Source organism: Melospiza melodia, chromosome 3 (genome assembly GCF_035770615.1).
Source record: "Melospiza melodia melodia isolate bMelMel2 chromosome 3, bMelMel2.pri, whole genome shotgun sequence".
NCBI classification, from domain to species: Eukaryota; Metazoa; Chordata; class Aves; order Passeriformes; family Passerellidae; genus Melospiza; species Melospiza melodia.
Window position 1 is genome coordinate 65,384,845 of NC_086196.1, and position 17,678 is coordinate 65,402,522.

General features: G+C 36.3%; 1 protein-coding gene across 1 annotated transcript in view; it reads right to left on the reverse strand.

The window, feature by feature from the left end:
• CAMKMT (calmodulin-lysine N-methyltransferase) overlaps positions 1–17,678 on the reverse strand; it is a 212,880-nt gene that overhangs the window by 184,821 nt on the left and 10,381 nt on the right. The window contains exon 3 of the mRNA XM_063152066.1: positions 13,518–13,582. Within this exon, the coding sequence (XP_063008136.1) occupies positions 13,518–13,582 (65 nt within the window). The remainder of the gene's footprint in view (positions 1–13,517; positions 13,583–17,678) is intronic.

A 17,678-nucleotide genomic window follows, 5' to 3' on the forward strand; every position in this document is an offset into this window, starting at 1 on the left:
AAAAAAATCGGGCTGGTGCAAGGTGTCCCGGCCCATGGCAGAAGGGTTGGAACTGGATGGTCTTTAAGATCCTTTCCAACTCAAACCATTCTACGATAATTGGACTCATCATTTCCACCTTTCTGCCTACTTCTTTTTGATAGTTCACATCCAACTATTACAACAAAGCCCTTTAAATGCCAAACACAGAAAAACCTGTTTATTCTAAGAAAGAAAAAAAAAGTTAAGAAACAATTGAAAACACATGAAATATATATCACAATATGAAAACACAGAATTTTCATTAATTATTCTCACTCATTAGCAGTTCAATCTGATCCTAGATAAGCGTTCCAGAATTAATTGGCATAATTTCTCTCCTTTCTGTTAGGCTGTCACATACCCCAACAAACCATGAAATGTGTACTTCAACACAAAATATTTACCATATCATTTTCTGAAGAGCACATAAAGAGAATCCTCAAAAGGAAACACTAGAGTAATTATGAGGAAATAATTTTTTTAAATAATGGCAATCACAACAAATCAAAGCACTTAGATTACCTCTACCAATTTTTGTCTGAAATTAGCTATATTGTTGTGCTGCACATACTGTCAGCAAAATTAAGTATTTGAAAATCTATATTATTTATGTTGATTGCTATCATAATTACTTTTGCCTGCCAATGGAAAGTGTGAGGTATTATAACTTCTGGAGATTAACATGGGAGATGTGCAACCGGCTCCTGCAAAAATTTACATTGTAAAGCATTTATGAGTTACAAAAAAAGATAGCAGTGAATGAAGTATCTGCTAAGTAGCTGATCTTCAAAATATATACAATACCTCTATTATAATTTAAGCTTTTTTCAATGCTAGGCATGACAGCATGTTTCTATCTCTGGAACAGGAAAATTCAATGGGAATTGGAAGGATAAATACTTCTTTTTCAACAGGTGCTTTGAAAACAAGGGAAATAATTCAACAAGAATTTTAGCTGAGCAAACAATTAGAAGGCATTATTTGGAGGGCTTCCAAAAGTTGGAATCTCTGCTTGATTCATATAATTCTATTGTCTTAGTGGATACCTGTTTATTTCTTTGAATTATGTATATTGAGAGATAATATATTTTACTGTCCATTTAAAAAATATAGATATCTCCATTTTTAAATGTCAAACCTGTATGGCTATTTTATTCCTGTGTATCTTTAACATTTTGTGGGTCCTACTGCATTTCTGAGTAGCTTAAAAATGCAGCTTAAAACCTTTGTAAATGGTTTCTTTTTGCTACTGCTACTGTCATTACTTTTAAGTCATGGCTTACAAAGCTGTTCACATTTTAATGCTCAACTTTATGGTAAATAAAAAGCCTGCTTCTTCATGAGAAAGTTACAAAATTCCTCAGGAGTGTGTCTACATACAGCAAAGAATAATTAAATTGCTGCATGCATGTGTTTTTAAAATGCATAAGTTCTTTAACTTGATACCTATATGTCAGAGTTTCTTTAGGGAAAACAATAAAAACTGTGCCTTATGAAATTTAAACACAGCTCAAGAAAGGGACAAATGTCATATCAAGAAAAAAAAAGAAAAGAAAAATATTGAATGCAAACTTCAGTTTGTACCTTAGACTCGTGAATTTTCAACCTTTTTCAAATATTATTATTAATCTAAAACCAGATACAAACAAGCACAGTCCTTGTTATGAATCAATATAATGAATCTTCTGCCCTGGTAGGAGTTATTTTATATAAACAGTTGACTTTTGGTTTCAGCACTTTCTCACAGATGTGCATTTGAAAATGCCTGCTAATCTCACCTGGCAAAGGGAGAAACATTACAGTACATAAATACTGACAGTTCACTGCTGTTTAAGAAATAACTGCACTACTCCAATCAAAACCAGCCAAAATCCACCTACATAAATATATTTTCTGAGACACTCTAAGATTAAGAATCTTCCTCTGTTACTTTAACCTAGGAAATAATCAGAAAATGGACTCAGATTCACCTGTCAGTAAGTAAGCTTCTCCCACAGCAGATGTGCAGCTGCACATGCCTTTCTCATAGGGAATTTATCTTGGTTAGTCTTCCACAGAAAATATAATGCATGATTTTAAAAGCAGATTATGGCTGTGGACAAAATTATCAAATTAATTCTTACTAGTAATAAAACCCCTTCTGTTTATCTGGCTAAGCTCATTTTCAGCAGAGTCTTTAACCACGCAAACAAAAGGAATTAATATTTTCTACTTTGGGAATGTCCAATTAAATAGTAAGCAAACCTACTGCTTCAAATTCCCACAACTTAAAAATGACAACCAAAATATAGCAAAATAAGGGCCCTGTATACAAGCTGCTTTGTCCTATTATGTTTTATTATGAAGACATTCCAGTACTTTTAGCCTGACAGAATTTATACTAAGGTGCAGATTTGTAAAATGGCTTATGATTGTACAGTGTTTCAGCTGTGTGAATAGGTAAATTTTATTGAATGAGCTTTTGGTGAGGTAGGCTACTGTCTTCACATTCTAAATTCATACTTATAGGCAGATTGCAGTGGGGTTTTTCCTGACACGCTGTCATGAATACATACCCAATACATTTAGTAATATTTTTTCTTGTCTTACTGTCCAAAAGGAGCTCCAGTAAGTGAGCACATAAAAGCTCTGAGCCCATTCTCTTTGCTAACTCAGGTGTGCTGACTACCCCTGCTTTCATGAAACTTCCTTCTAAGTGTTCTAATCATTAGAATCATATCTGAAACCACATAAGTCCTACAGAAAATCTGCAGCTACCTCATAGAAGGTTAAACAAACAAAAAAATTAAGTTACACCTTCTATTATTTTTGACAGACACAGATGAAGTATCAAAGTAAAGGAAAGGATTTAAGATTTTGAATGCCTCAAGTTAGGAACTGACATTACAAAGAGAGAGAGTGTTAATGACACACAAGTCTTGGAGTTTCAGCTGTGGTGAAATCCAGGCCATGCCACTCAGCATGTAGAAAGGCCTCCTTACCTGAAGGAGGACAAAATTTTATTGTCAGAAGATCTAAAATTCAGTTCAGCAATGACCAGAACTCTTTTTTGACACAGCTCTAAGTCCTTCAATTTTGACACCCCCAATAGGTGGCATTTAAAATGAGAAGGCACTCCTGAAAATATAACACTGCAAATTAACAAAGATCTTGCAATAAACCTGTATGTGGGAAAGGTTAGAAGTCAAGTGGTTCTCTGCATACCACCACTGTATGATGGCTTGGTTCTGCCTCCCACTTCTAACCATGAACAGCTCTGTAGAGACTTATGAGATCTCCAACCTCTAAAATGGATATAATATTTGTTTCACAAATGTGATATTGTATGGATGCATTAAAAATAAGAAGAGTGCTTTGGGGACTACAGCATTATCTTCTGAGCTGACATAAATCAGATGTTTAAACATGACAACAAATACTGCCTTAAAATATGGGGATGGGCCTAAGTATAAAGGGGAACTCAAAAATTCAATGGTAAAAAAAAAACCCTCAGATAGTGAAACATCTTCAATCAGTACTCAAATAGATGAGAAGAAAGTAAATTTAACTCACAAAGCATAGGCTACAGTTTGACAAAAAAACAATAGACAAGGAGTTGGTGTTAAAAGGTATAACAGGCTCAAATTTCTTTCTCTTTAGTCCTGAATATTATTACAGAATTCTATTTCTCCAGTACAAGAAGCCCAAACGCATTTGAGTACTCCCAAATTACCTAAAAGGCCCCAAACAAAAAAAAAAATTAAAAAAACTCCAAACCTTGCATTATTTCACTTTCTGTCACACTTATCAAAAGTAGGGAGATGGGAAATAAAGAGTATTATGGTAGATGACTTTTAAAATCCTATACTAATTTTTGCTAGATGACCAAACATGTCACAAAACCAGTACATAGCTCAGAGTATTTGCAGTTCTCCTTCAGAACACCAAAGAACTCAAAGAAAGAACTATGCATAAAAGTGTAGATAGGATATATCTGTAGTATAAATAATTAAAATAACAGCTTCAGAAAATGAATGAATTTGTAAGGCAGAGAATCATCAGGTGGCTTTCAGTGCATAAGACAATTATGCATTCGATAATTAAGTATAATGTTTCATTCAATTCAACCTCTCCCTCATCTTCACATAATTAAAAACTTGAAACAGATTCGTGTTTTTCATTCTTTTAATGCATATTCCATGATAAAGTATAACAATAAAAAATAAATTACAGATTTTAATTAAAAAACTATTCACTAGAGGAACAAGATTAGTGGCCTGTTTATAGGGCAGAAGGAGTAGATGTCTTGTATTAAAACTTCAGAAAGTCTTTTGACAATTTCATAAGAAACAGGCTAAATAAAATTTGGTTAAATGGGTGAAGAAAACTGACTATGGAGAATAATGGGAATAATTCTCAATGATTTGCTATAAAAGCAGGTGAATTTAACAGGTGGAGTTTTCATAAATGCCTACACCAGACTGTGCTTTGTTCGGTGTTTTCACTGATTATCTAAAGGAACATGCCTATTAGCAATTTATCCATTTTAGAAGTCCAGGAAGTTGAAAAACAGGCTTCAAAGGATAAAACAATGAACTGGGAGAAGTCTGGAAACAGGAAGTTCAACAGGGACAAACACCAGGTATTCAAATTGGGTAAGAATAATCTGCTACATAAATACACAGTCAGGAATAACTGATTCCTTCTGAAGAGGACCAGGATTTTATGGCAAGTCAACAGCTCAACAGGAGTCAAAGTCATGCTGTTGTAAGAGGAAAATTCAATATTGGGATTACAGGCTGTAAAACGCAAAATCTCCTGGTTTACTTAGCATTATAGAAGTCTCAACTGGAATACTATGCCCAGATTTGAAAAACACCCTTCAAGAAAGATGCAAACCAAATGTATGGAGTCTAAAGAAAAGTCAGAGCCTAGCAAAAAGTGCAGCTTAAGAAAACATAGAATTTGGCTTGCTGGATGTAAGTAAAAGAAGATATAGGCAAGGCCATGTGATGATTTAATATACCAAAAAGCTATGGCAAAAGAAAATTTCAGTTTTGCCAAGGACCAAACCAGTAGTAAGTTTAAGCTTTAGTAAAAAAAGGCTACCATTAGATATGAGAGATACTTTCTACCAGTAAGGAGAGTAGATGCGAAATCATTGCTAGAGCCAGTATGTTCTAAATCATTGTTTATGGGATAGTCACTAAAACCTTTTGCAGGTGGGCTGCAGTCTTAATTAAAACCACAAGGCTGAACTCCAGTAATTCTAACAAACTTACAGTTACTCTTCACACATTTTCTGTTTACCAAAACATTTGTATAGGAGGGTCTTTTAATTCACTAAGCTTACCAAAAAGTAGTTCTTTATATATCTGAAATAAAGTCTTATCCACTTCTTTCCACATTATCAAAAAATATTTTTAAAAGAATATCTTCAACCTGATATAATTTAATTTAAATGTACATACTCTCAATAACAGTATTTAATTTATGAAGCTAAGTACTAGAATACTAGAATCTACACTGAATTTTCAACACTACTAATTTTAAATACTAGATCTACATTCCATTTTCATCTGGTCATTGCTATGTAGATCAGTTTTCATCATATTTTTCAGTCAGAACTATCATCACAATGCAACAATCAGACAAAACATTTCAAATGGATACATCCACCAAAGGTTTCCAATTTTCATATTCTTCCAGAAATATTTTACTCAAAGTAGGGTCTTTTTAATACAATTTTAGGAATTGGTGTTAAATTGAATTGGAACCTTTTACTGTGACATTTTCAAAAGAAGACATGAGTTGATCCATTTGAATATTATTTTTTAAAATTAAACACAGTGCAACTTTTCAAAAGTTCTCTAAACCAAACTTGAAACAAAACCAAAACAAGGTTCAAGTTATGCATAACATTTCAGCTGCTTTTGTATGAACAAAACAAATAACAAGGACTGTCCTTGCTGCCTCCACACCTCAGCCACTGATGGGGCTATAACACAGTACAGAGAAATGCCCATCCAATGTGCATGTCAGAAACGACCAGCATCAGGTGGTGGTGTCCAACAGAAGGGAGATCTCAGCCCTGAAAAAAAGCAGCACTGAAAGCATGGCTAGAACACGGCAAGTGAAAGGAATTGTAAGAATAAAGTGAATTATTACAAAGAAGCATGCAAGTTCCCCACAAATGGTAACAACCCAGTGCACATCAAACTCATTTGAAACTATTTACTTCAATTATGCTCAAATTTGAAATGTTTTTAGAGAAAACTTTAAAATGTTTTAAAAGACTAAGATGAATAATAGCAGAGCACAACTTAAAGGGATGCTTACCATTATCCTGCCCTATCTCAGTTAAAGACGTGACTAAGATAAGTTGCCTAAAGCAGAAGTAAACCCCATAAAATTAATTAAAATCATTCACAATTTCCTTCTACCAACCTACTTTAAGGTGTCACATCTAGCTGGCGACCAGTCACCAGTGGTGTCCCTCAGGGGTCTGTGTTGGGACCAGTTTTGTTCAATATTTTTACTGACGATATGGATGAGGGCTTAGAGTCTTTTATTAGTAGTTTCGCTGATGATACCAAATTGGGAATGAGTGTAGGTCAACTAGAGGGGTGTAGGGCTCTTCAGAGAGACTTGGAACAGCTGGACATATGGACAGAATCAAACGGGATGAGCTTCAATAAGTCCAAGTGCCGAGTATTGCACTTCGGCCATAATAATCCCCTGTACCGATACAAGCTGGGGATGGAGTGGCTGGATAGCGCCCAGGTGGAAAGGGACCTGGGGGTGCTGGTTGACAGTCGATTGAATATGAGCCAGCAGTGTGCCCAGGTAGCCAAGAGGGCCAATGGCATCCTGGCCAGTATCAGAAATGGAGTGGCCAGCAGGAGCAGGGAGGTCATTCTTCCCCTGTACTCGGCACTGGTGAGGCCTCACCTGGAGTATTGCATCCAGTTCTGGGCGCCTCACTTTAGGAGGGACGTCGAGTTACTTGAGCGTGTCCAGAGGAGAGCAACGAAACGAATAAGGGGCTTGGAACACAAGCCATATGAAGAGCATCTGAGGGAGCTGGGGTTGTTCAGCCTGGAGAAAAGGAGACTAAGGGGTGACCTCATCACTCTCTACAACTTCCTGAAGGGTGGCTGTAGTGAGCTGGGGGTCAGCCTCTTTCTCCGGGCGACAACAGATAGAACAAGAGGACACAGTCTCAAGTTGCGTCAAGCTAGATGTAAGTTAGAAGTAAGAAGGAAATACTTCACAGAAAGAGTGGTCAGAAACTGGAATCATTTACCCAGTGAGGTGGTGGAGGCATCATCCCTTGAAGAATTCAAAAAAAGACTGGATGTGGCACTTGCTGCCATGATCTAGTTGAACAGTTAGAACATCGGCTGGACTAGATGATCTTATAGGTCTCTTCCAGTCTTGAAAATTGTGTGATTCTGTTATACTATACTTTCATAGTTTTAATTAATGTAAATCAAAATATCCAATTTCTCATGGTAATCCATTTAGAATACATGGAATACTTTCAAAAATACTTCACATTGTAGAAGATTAGCACGAATAGTACACTTAGAAACCTACTAGTGCCAACTACTTTTTAAAGATTAAGACAACAGATGATGCCAAAATATAGCTAATCAGAGTGCCAAGGTACAAAAAACTGCTCAGCAACACAGAAAAGTAACTGCAGTTGCTCTGAGAGATTCACATATTTTTACCAAAAGGTTCTCATTGGAATAACCTGAACAGGAGAACCAGTTCCTACCAAAACTTCAATCTGACCCAGCAAGAAAGAGGGTACTCAGAAGGGCTGAACTGGGCTTCTTCACCTCCCACTTCTCTAAGCTAGTGCCATGATTGAAAGCAGGGGCAAAAAGACAGATAATGTTTGGAATACATAGTAGGAAAAAAGTACTTTAGATGAAAGGGAAACTGATCACAGTTATGACTTCTCTTTTCACACACAGGTTCCTGATAGAAGATTTTAGTGAGTGGGGAAAAGCTGAATATTTCAGGACAGTACCTAAAACAGAAAAATCACTGATGTTCCATCAGAGAACAACCTCATAAAAACAATTCTGGTAGCAAGAGTAATTTAAATGGTGCCTGCTTCTCTCCATATACTTATTTTCTGCTCCATTCCATATGCCTTATGTGGGTTATGTCAACATGACTGCTTGGGATGATGCTGTAAACTGAATCCTTGAAGTTAATTGGATGAAGGAGGGAGGGAGGAAACAGCTGGTTTTTCTTAACCCTGATCATGAAATGTTTTATTTAAAAGGAAGCTGCATAGTGAATAGTAAATTGTAGGTATCACAAGTAAAATATTTCATTCAAAACTACACGTATCGTTGCTACTCAAACACTCTTCCGGACAATTTATTTTTTGCTGAAGACCTCCAAAGGGCTCTGAGGTTCTGCCATGGTAAATCATTTCAAACTGCCACAGCAGAGGAATGAGAGAAGGCTGAGAGGACAATGGGTGGCAGTTTCTTCAGGTGAGAATACTGACTGAGGCATGGAGAGGCAGGAAGCATATTCCAGCTGGCAGGCTTTTCACCACTGATCACCAGATGTTTCCTCAAAACAATGTGGGAAACTTCCACAGCAGCAGCTGAAAACTGCACTCTGCTCCCTGCCTGATTCCAGGTAACATTCCATGCAACACAGGAGTGCCTCTGCTGCCATAAAGGATGTCATCTGCTGATTGTCCCCAGGTAACTTTATGGCATCTATCCTTCCAAGCATGATCATTCTGTAGCTGCCATCATCTCTCCACTGAGGAGTGCACATATCTGAGGCACACAGTGAGAGCTCTGAAGAAACAAATAGCTCCCTAAACCCATCATCATATACCACCAGAATTCTTCTTGCTTTAGTTATTTGAGAAAATGGAGGAAAGAAGAATAGGTTCTTTGTTTTAAAGAAAATTTTAAAATATTTTTAAAGTAAATTTTAAATGAAGTTGCATAATTACCAGTTTTTAGTATCATTTTAAAACTAATATAAACTGAAAAAAGGTGAGATCTAAACAGAAAAAATAATTTGTTTCCTTCTTGATTTTTGTTTCCAAAACACCTCGACACAAGCTTGAAAGTTAAGAAAAAAAATCATTCTCTTATGTTATTTTCATGAAAAATATTATATGAAGGGCAAAAATATCCTTCAGTTTACCTTATTTATTTTGGAAACATATTTTAAAAAACATAAATAACAAATTTTTTAAAAAAAAACTTGTTGCAGAGACTAGAACTTCTAAATGTAAAATTATCATAAACTAAAACAGCTCTAAAGATGTTAAGTAAGTGTTTTGAAACAGTAGCTATAGCCAGACACTATGTTTTGATGAAATTCATGAAATTATGTAACATTTTCCACCAATTAAACTATTAAAATAAAAAAATCAAGAAAGGAGGGAGTATATAATTCTACTTTTCCTGGATTTCACATAGATTAGCTGTTTTCCTCTATAAACAGAAGCAACAGAATTTAAAACTATCCTGTTTACATCTATCCCAAATGCAAAGCCTAAGAGTTTACAGGATCTACTTGCCTACAGGAGCAACAATTTTGGAGTGTGTGCCTGGGCAGCTCTGTAACTGTAGCACCCTCTGCTGCTCTTTTAGTTCCAAAACATATAATTGTACACCTAGCCAAGTAGAAAATAAAATGAGTATGTGTTGAACATGTTGTTTCTTGAAAATTAAATTATTAACTAATGCTATGTGCAGTTTACAATAAAATGTTTTGCTATTACATATAGTATATTTTCAATTTTATACTACTTGAGCATCTAGAATATCTTGTTTCTGGGATAACATCAGACAAAAACCTACTAGATGAACATTCCAAAATATGCTGTATTTCACTTATTAAAATTCTCCTTTACACAGCCTGTAGCTCGCTTAGACTGGGGGCAAATAGTAAAGAGGTTTCTATTTTGGCCCTTTTCATTTCACTTAATCTAAATGTTTACATAATCTGCAATGATTGCTTCTGGGATAGAGTCATAAGCACTTCATTATAACTGCTTTCTCACACTTGGAAAGGCAAGGGAAGGAGGCACTCTCAAAAGCTCATCCCTGCAGAATTTTCCTTAATTTTTGGATTTCTTCTGCCAGGATGAGCATGTGGTTCCAGGGGCCAGCTGATGCTATCCCATAATGCCACCACCAAACCCTCTGCCTGGGATCCATCAGTTCTTTTAAAGGACTGTCTCAGGACTAGAGATGGTGTCAGGTTGTACCCTCTCTTTAACAGATGGCATATTGTTGTCTAAAACGAACAGACTGATCCTTTCCCTCATTCCAGTCCTCTTTTCCCTGCCTCCTGTTTATGCATAGAATTAAAGCTGAAGGAAGTGCATTTAGCACTGCATCCTGTCTGTGTGGAGAATTCATTTAGAGTTTTCATGTGGAAACCACTCTCCCACAAAGGATGAGCAGAGAGAAAAAAACTTCCACATTTTTCTGAGAAAGTGAAAACCCATTGCAACTTGTAATGTGAATTTTCATTCACAGTGGCAATCCTATAGTGCAAATGCATCTTCAGAAATCTTTTTTTAAAAGGCAGAATACAAGTGTAGGTATACAAATACAAAGTTTGAACGAGCCATTGTGCAGAGGCAATTTTCAAAGTTAACAATTGGGACCCTGCAATACACCACTGACAGCTGCTGCAGCTGGCTCCCCTTTTATCTAGAAGTCTTTCTGGTGTAAGGCAGCATTTTTGGAAGCAATCACAAGTACTCCTCAAAAGCTGCTTATTGATATTTTATATAATGCTGCCAGCTAGTGGCACATCTTGTACTGAGTTGATACCTACTGGGAGCATGGAGACAGTGGTACTAACTGGAGTCTGCTCTACCACTTCTCTTTTGATGGCATACAGTGATGTGGCTGACAAAAACCATAAGCACAGAGATCAGCAGGGCAAACAGAAAGACCATAGAAACAGTCCCTGAAAGAGCTTGTTTTAACATAAAGTACTCACTAGAAGAAACAAAAAAACTCCCCCCAAACTACAAAAACCGTGTTATTCGAAAAAATTATTATGTTTAAAAACAAAGTGAAGTTTTTACAAAAGCTAATCTGTTTCATACAAAATTATTTCATTATTTCTACTAACTTCTAGAAAAAACATTAATCTTGCTGGTAAGTATTCAGTATGGCAACCAAAACAAACACTCAGAACACAAAAACATTTCCCTGTTTTGTGGTAAGTCAGTCCAAGTCATTAAACCTTAAACTTCATTTAAGTGAAGTTTAGTGGCCAGTAAATAAATGCTAGCTATGCAGTGTGCCCCAAAAGAACATAGCACATTGACTTCTGGCTAGCTCCATTAGTATTAAATATCAGGAGAAATAATCTGATACTGTCAAAGATTATTTCAGAAATATCTGGGGGTTTTTTGAATACACTATGATTTGATAATAAAAAGTTCTTGTAGAACACTACAGCAACTATAAAAACCAGTCAACCTAATTTTAGAAAGACAACAGTAGTTACCTCTGGGGGTAAAAGGAGGCAACACAACACCCTCATAATTTCCACACAAAGAGGGGTAACACAAAGAGAGTCAAGAAATACACAGGAAAAGTGCAAAAAAAAAGACCCAATTTGAATTAAGGGAGAACGGGAGTATGCAGAAATTCCCTCAGTTATGACCCAAACAGAGCAGCTCACTAAACATATGACTGGGAGAACTTCACTATGATGGTGTAGCAGGCACAAAGTTATTCTGGCTTGGATACTGACAACATCTATTCCATACAGGTGGTAGCAAAAAAGTGTGATTCTTGCACTCCAAGCCAGTAGTGCCTGCTGCCAGAAGATGATAATTTTACAGTTATGTTAATAGAGTGTAATCTAGAGTGCATAGTAAAACAGGCATAAATCAGTAATATGTAGATCCATACAGACAGACACAGACAAAGACATTTAAAAATAGGGAAGCAGTGAATCTGGAAATGACTTGGCAAACGCTGTATATAATAGCATGGCATGAACCCTCAAAGCAATTCTGAATCCAAAAGGACAAATGTGAATCTTTGTATAAACAGAGAAACAGTGAGAACCACAAATATCATATTACTCTGTGTTAGCACTGGTGGTGTGCCCATTAGAGTGTAAGTCTCTTTCCACCATCTGCAATCAATAAAAAAGTAGCTGAAATACTGGAAGAGGAGCTGACAACACATCTATCAATAGGAAAGCATACCAGAACTTTAGCAGAATAAATTCTTTGTGTTAACAAGGAAATCTGTGTAGATTGAGTACAAACTCAATACCCACACAAAGAACAAGAAATCCTGTTACCATACTACACTGTACTGATTCATTACCTGAAGCACATTTAGACACACACACACAGAAAGTATTTTCTCTGCTGTTCAAAAGAAATACTTAAGTTGTTATATAGTTAGAACTAATAGAATTAATGTTTATTAAAACATAGCTTTGGAATACTAAGACTGGAAATTTGAGATGAAACATATATATCAAAACAGTTCTATATCATTGGCTTGTGGCGGGGGGGGGGGGGAAATATGTGTATATTTCTTTAACATCTGGCAAACTTCACCAACTTATTCTATCAGTTTTCTTCTTTGAAAACAAACAAACCAAGCTGAAAGATAAGGCAAATAACCAAACAACAATTACATGTATATCTCTAAACGTTAATTATATAATAGTAATTACTCATCACTTCAAAAATGTTTTAATGTTGGCTCAGCTTTGTTTCCACCACCTACCACAATTTGATAATTCAAGTCCATTAATAGCATAGATAATTTTATTAATAAGTATACTGAAGCAGAGCCATACTGGGTCAGACATTGATGGCCCACTTAGAGCTCATCTTGCCTCAGGTTAATGCAGCCAGTAACTGATGCTTAGACAAGAGTGAAAGATCAGGACAAACATATCATCCCACTGCCCCATTAATTCTCCTAACACCCAGCACTTCCTAAGCCATAAGTGATGTCTGTATATTTAATAGTCACAATAAATTTTTCTTGCACAATTTTTTCTTCTTTTTTTGAATTTATTTCATGTTTTAGGATCCAAAACATTCTGTAGGGAGGAATTTCACAACTTGACTGAGTGCTTTCTTTTGTGTTTCTCTGGTTCAAGTTTGTTCTCTCCAAGCTAGAAGTACCCCTGATTGCTTCCCATGTTCCTGCACTGCTGTCCCTCACACAGCCACTGCTGGCCCCTGGCCAACACAAATCAATGGGCTAAACTAATGTTTTATCCACTCCAGTCCAGTTGCTCTAATGTTCCCACCATAGCCACAACCAAAAATAACCTGCACTGGGAGAACTTAAGGGTGTATCCAACACAAACAATGGTGCTACATAAAACTGTAATGCTATGGTAACCCTGACCCAGCTAAATTAAATGGTTATTGAGGGCTCATACAGAAATGTTTTATATTGGTGCAGTTAGACTTTTATCAACATAGTATTGTACTTAAATAAACAGTGACTTACAGACATTCCCCGTGTTGTCAAAACTTGTAAGAACATCTTTAACATTTAAGAGGCCATTGTGAAATCTGGAAGAAAACAAAAAAAGCAACTTTACTAATACATAAACCATCAAAAAAAATCTTCAAAAAAGAGATTTACTGTATGCATTCACTTCTCACCATCCCCTTTCACAGTGAAGCAGCAAACAGGTACTACTGTAGCCACCAGGGGGAAAACAAGGGGACAATCACCAGTCTTCAAAGTCCCAGCACTGAAATCCATTAATCAGGAGGACTGTGTTTCTCAGAAATTACTATCAGCAGGAAAACATTATGAAGGAGCATCAATTTTTATTTAGTTGTGGATGTTACACAGAGAAAGGAGGAACTTTGGTAAATCAATTTCTTTGAAAGGGAAAATCCATAAAGTATTTTTTAACAGCAGCTGTATGCACATTCCTATTTTCTCCCACAAAATCAAGAACACTTAATTAGGTCCATGCTAATTAATGTGTTCAGTTAACTGCATTTGTTTTTGGTTTTACATTTGCATAACCCATAAGAAATGAACATTTGAAAGTGGGGATAATTAATTACCTAAATTTCATACACCAACTGCAAATTTTAGAATGCAGTGAGCAAAACACTGACAGCAGCAGAAAGGTAAATTTTTATTCAGTTTTGGTACTTATTCTAAGATTTGCCTTCAAATGGGCAGTGGTACATACATAAAAAAGCATCTAATTTTGTTTTAAATATTCCAAACTAATCTAAGCCCAAAATGAACAAAATATTAGTCTCACACTTTACAACAATCAGATCACACAGCTGTTTCACAAATGCATGAAAGAAAATCTAAAAGGAATTCAGCAAGGCAGCAAAATATGAAAATATAGGGTTTTAATAATGCTTCAAATATAGCTTCTAAGGCTGTTTGGGAACACATTAATTTGAAATACTAAAAAAAATGCAATAAATCCCAGAATTTTAGCACCTACAAAATTAGTTCTCATTGCCTCAGCTGTTCTTTCCTGAAGAAAGACTGCTGTAAGAATGGGGGGAAAAAATCAATTGCAATTTCTGCAAACATGGAATTGCATAATTATTGTAAAAAGCCCACTATTTATAGCTTCTGATAAGCATAACCATTAAATAAATAAATATTAACAAGTTAAATTTTGAAAAGCACCAAACAGCAACTAGACGAATTCTTAAAAAATGAAAATTAAATGGAAATCAAATTAACAAACTGAACTGAGCTCATCAGAAGCCGCAAAGAACTCCATGAGAGATGTTACAAAAGATTCAGCTGGACATGAGTGCTCTTCTCCCAGGTACACAAAACCAAACCAAAATTACATGCCTTCTCTGCAGAGGAAGTCTGCAAGAATGCTGATGGATCATACGGATTTTTAATGTAGTTCTTTTTTGCGAGTTTGTTTTCCGTCAAATTGGACACCCAATTCAACAGAGCTGGTGCAAGAGAACTAACAAGAAAGGAGATAGGTTTGGTAGTTCTACCATCCACAGAGTGCCCTTTAAACTCTCCCCTGCTGACTCCTCAGAACTCTATAAACTCTGTAACTCTGCCTATGTCTGGGGCTGGTGGGGTCTCCTACACAACAGTGAATGTCTTATCTCTAAATGAATGCAAATGGAGGGTGGGAGATGCTGAGGAAGTAAAGAAATATTTTAATCTCTGTTGGCATGCAGGGTAGTCTTGGGATAACGTTTTGGTTTCTTTCTTCCCCCCCTCGATTTCTAAATATACATAGTTCATATCTAAAGGAGATTTATTATGTAACTCTCCAAGTGAAACAAACAAAGATAAGAATAAAAATTTAGTAGTCTAGTACCAGTAGTTAACAGAATGAAGAAAGAAAAACAGAAGTAAGTGAAGTGTCCGGGTCTAGAAAAGAATACAATTCATATACTTAAGGGTCAAAAGGTAGGGAAACACAAAAAGGAGAAATTATAAAATCACAGCACTAGCCAAAACTGCTTAAAATTTGTGGAATCCAAAAGCTGAGGAATTCAGCATAATCTCTTCCAGCAGACAAGTTTTAGGACGGAAGAAAGCAACATGCCAACAGCTGATCTACTTGTGAAAGGGACAGCTCAGGAAAACACACTTCCAAACAGCAATAGCCATGTTTCTCCATTTGGAGATCTGTACTTGTGGAACCAGCAGACAAACTCTGCACCAAGCATTCCCCAAGTCTTCCATCACAGCCCTTACTCACAGACTTAAAGTTACATGCACCTGTAAACACAGGTGTTCTCTAACCCCAAATTCTGCCATAAACAGTGTGCTACTCAGTCCTGCACCTAAAAACCAGCGCCTGTAGTTTGGGACCCACTGCCCTGCACATGCATCCTCAGCAGTTCTGTAGCAGCTGCTGCTTCACTGTCCCATCCCATCAGCTGCTCCTCCACCAGCAAAGCCAGAGAAAACTGCCAAGATACAGCACATCTTGCTTTCATGAGTGCCTGTCACCATCACAGCTTTCCCAGTGCAGCTGACAGAGTCTTAAGTGTCATGTGCACTGAATTATTAAAGTCAAGGAATCACAGAAGCTTGGGATTAAACCCCAACCCTTAAATTCCCATAATTTCCACAAGTATCTCAAAATACGGAAGAACGTTAGTATTCAGTTCTTTAGAACATGTCACTGATGTCATTCAGTTCAAAGTTCAAAGCTCTGATTGCTGAGATCAACAAAGTCCTTCAAAGAAGCACAGGTAAGCATCATGGAAAAAGTGAATTTCAAGCTGGCGTGGTTAATCTGATTCACAGTGTTCTTATAATAAGTCTCCAAGGAACAACAGGCAAAAATTTCTATGCCTGAGGCAGTGAGTAATAGAAGACAAATCTATGAACAATAAACTAATTCAACTCATGTTTCTCCTGATACAAAGCAAAGAAGAATTCCTTACTCTGAACTACAAATAAATCAACTTTGGATGAAGTCAGAGAGAGTGAGATCAACCTTTAAATATATTAATGTTCCTTCCTCTCCAATTCAGGCAACATAAGTGCAGACTTTTCCATGTATATAAAAATAGCTACGGGTAGTACAAAAAAAAGTCTTTCAGTAGGTGACTATTAAGGCATGCGCTTCATCAACCATAATGAAACAAAAGTAAGTTCCTTCTTTCCTTTTATATTATTCTTAAACTGAGTGATGAAAAATAACACAAGTAAGTATGTGCCTATATTAACTTTAAAAACCTACAAAATCTAAGATAGAATACATTTCCACATAATATGAAAAGGGGAAAAAAACCAAATACATCACCATAAACTATTAACCTATATACAAATTAAAAGTATATTTGTGAAAAATGAAAGATGGAATAATGGTAAAAAATTACTGTTATGGGTACTTCACAAAAAAGCTTGTTGTATATCACTATCAATTGTCACTGTGGCCCACTAAGAACCTGAGTTATCTGCAAACTTTGCTCTCTATCAGATGCTCTTTCTGTTCCAGAGTATAGCAAAAAAAAGTCAACTCCTCTTTCATTCCAGTTCTAGATCCCAGCTTAATATGGCAAGAAACTGAAACAAAGGTTCTTCGACTACAGGTTGTTTTTTTTTTACACACATCTTGGGCAATATGATGGAGCAGCCATTGCTTGATCAGTGAATAAAAGAAGTACATTGCCAAATCACTTTTCATCTCTTTCCTCCATTTCCAGCTCCTGGGGCCAGCCCTTTATGCTGCTAAATTCACACAGTCTCTTAGCATGCAATACATGGAAAAAAGCAAGTTTGTCATATCTACATGAATTGTCCATAAGAAGTAGGCAATATTCACTGAAATTTGTTTCCCTTCACTTTTTTAATCACTACCCCTAAAATAAAAAGCTGTAAAAACTGAAAATACTATTAGGAGAAATATCCAAGAGGAACAGCCAATGGAATTCAGTCCTATACCATCTTCTAACACAGCTTGCACAGACAAGTAGTGTCTCTGCATGCCTCTCATTTCTAAACTACAGGTCTAGAATCATCTAATAGTTTCTGTCATATTTTTATCTGCACGTTGATTCATATTCAGAATAAAGGCATGACATCTTGCAAAGTACACTAAACACCTTTTACAAAGATTTAACCCTTCCTGTAACCTGCTGACATTGTTCCTTTCAGTTCTGTACTTTAGTATTTGAAACAGCAAAT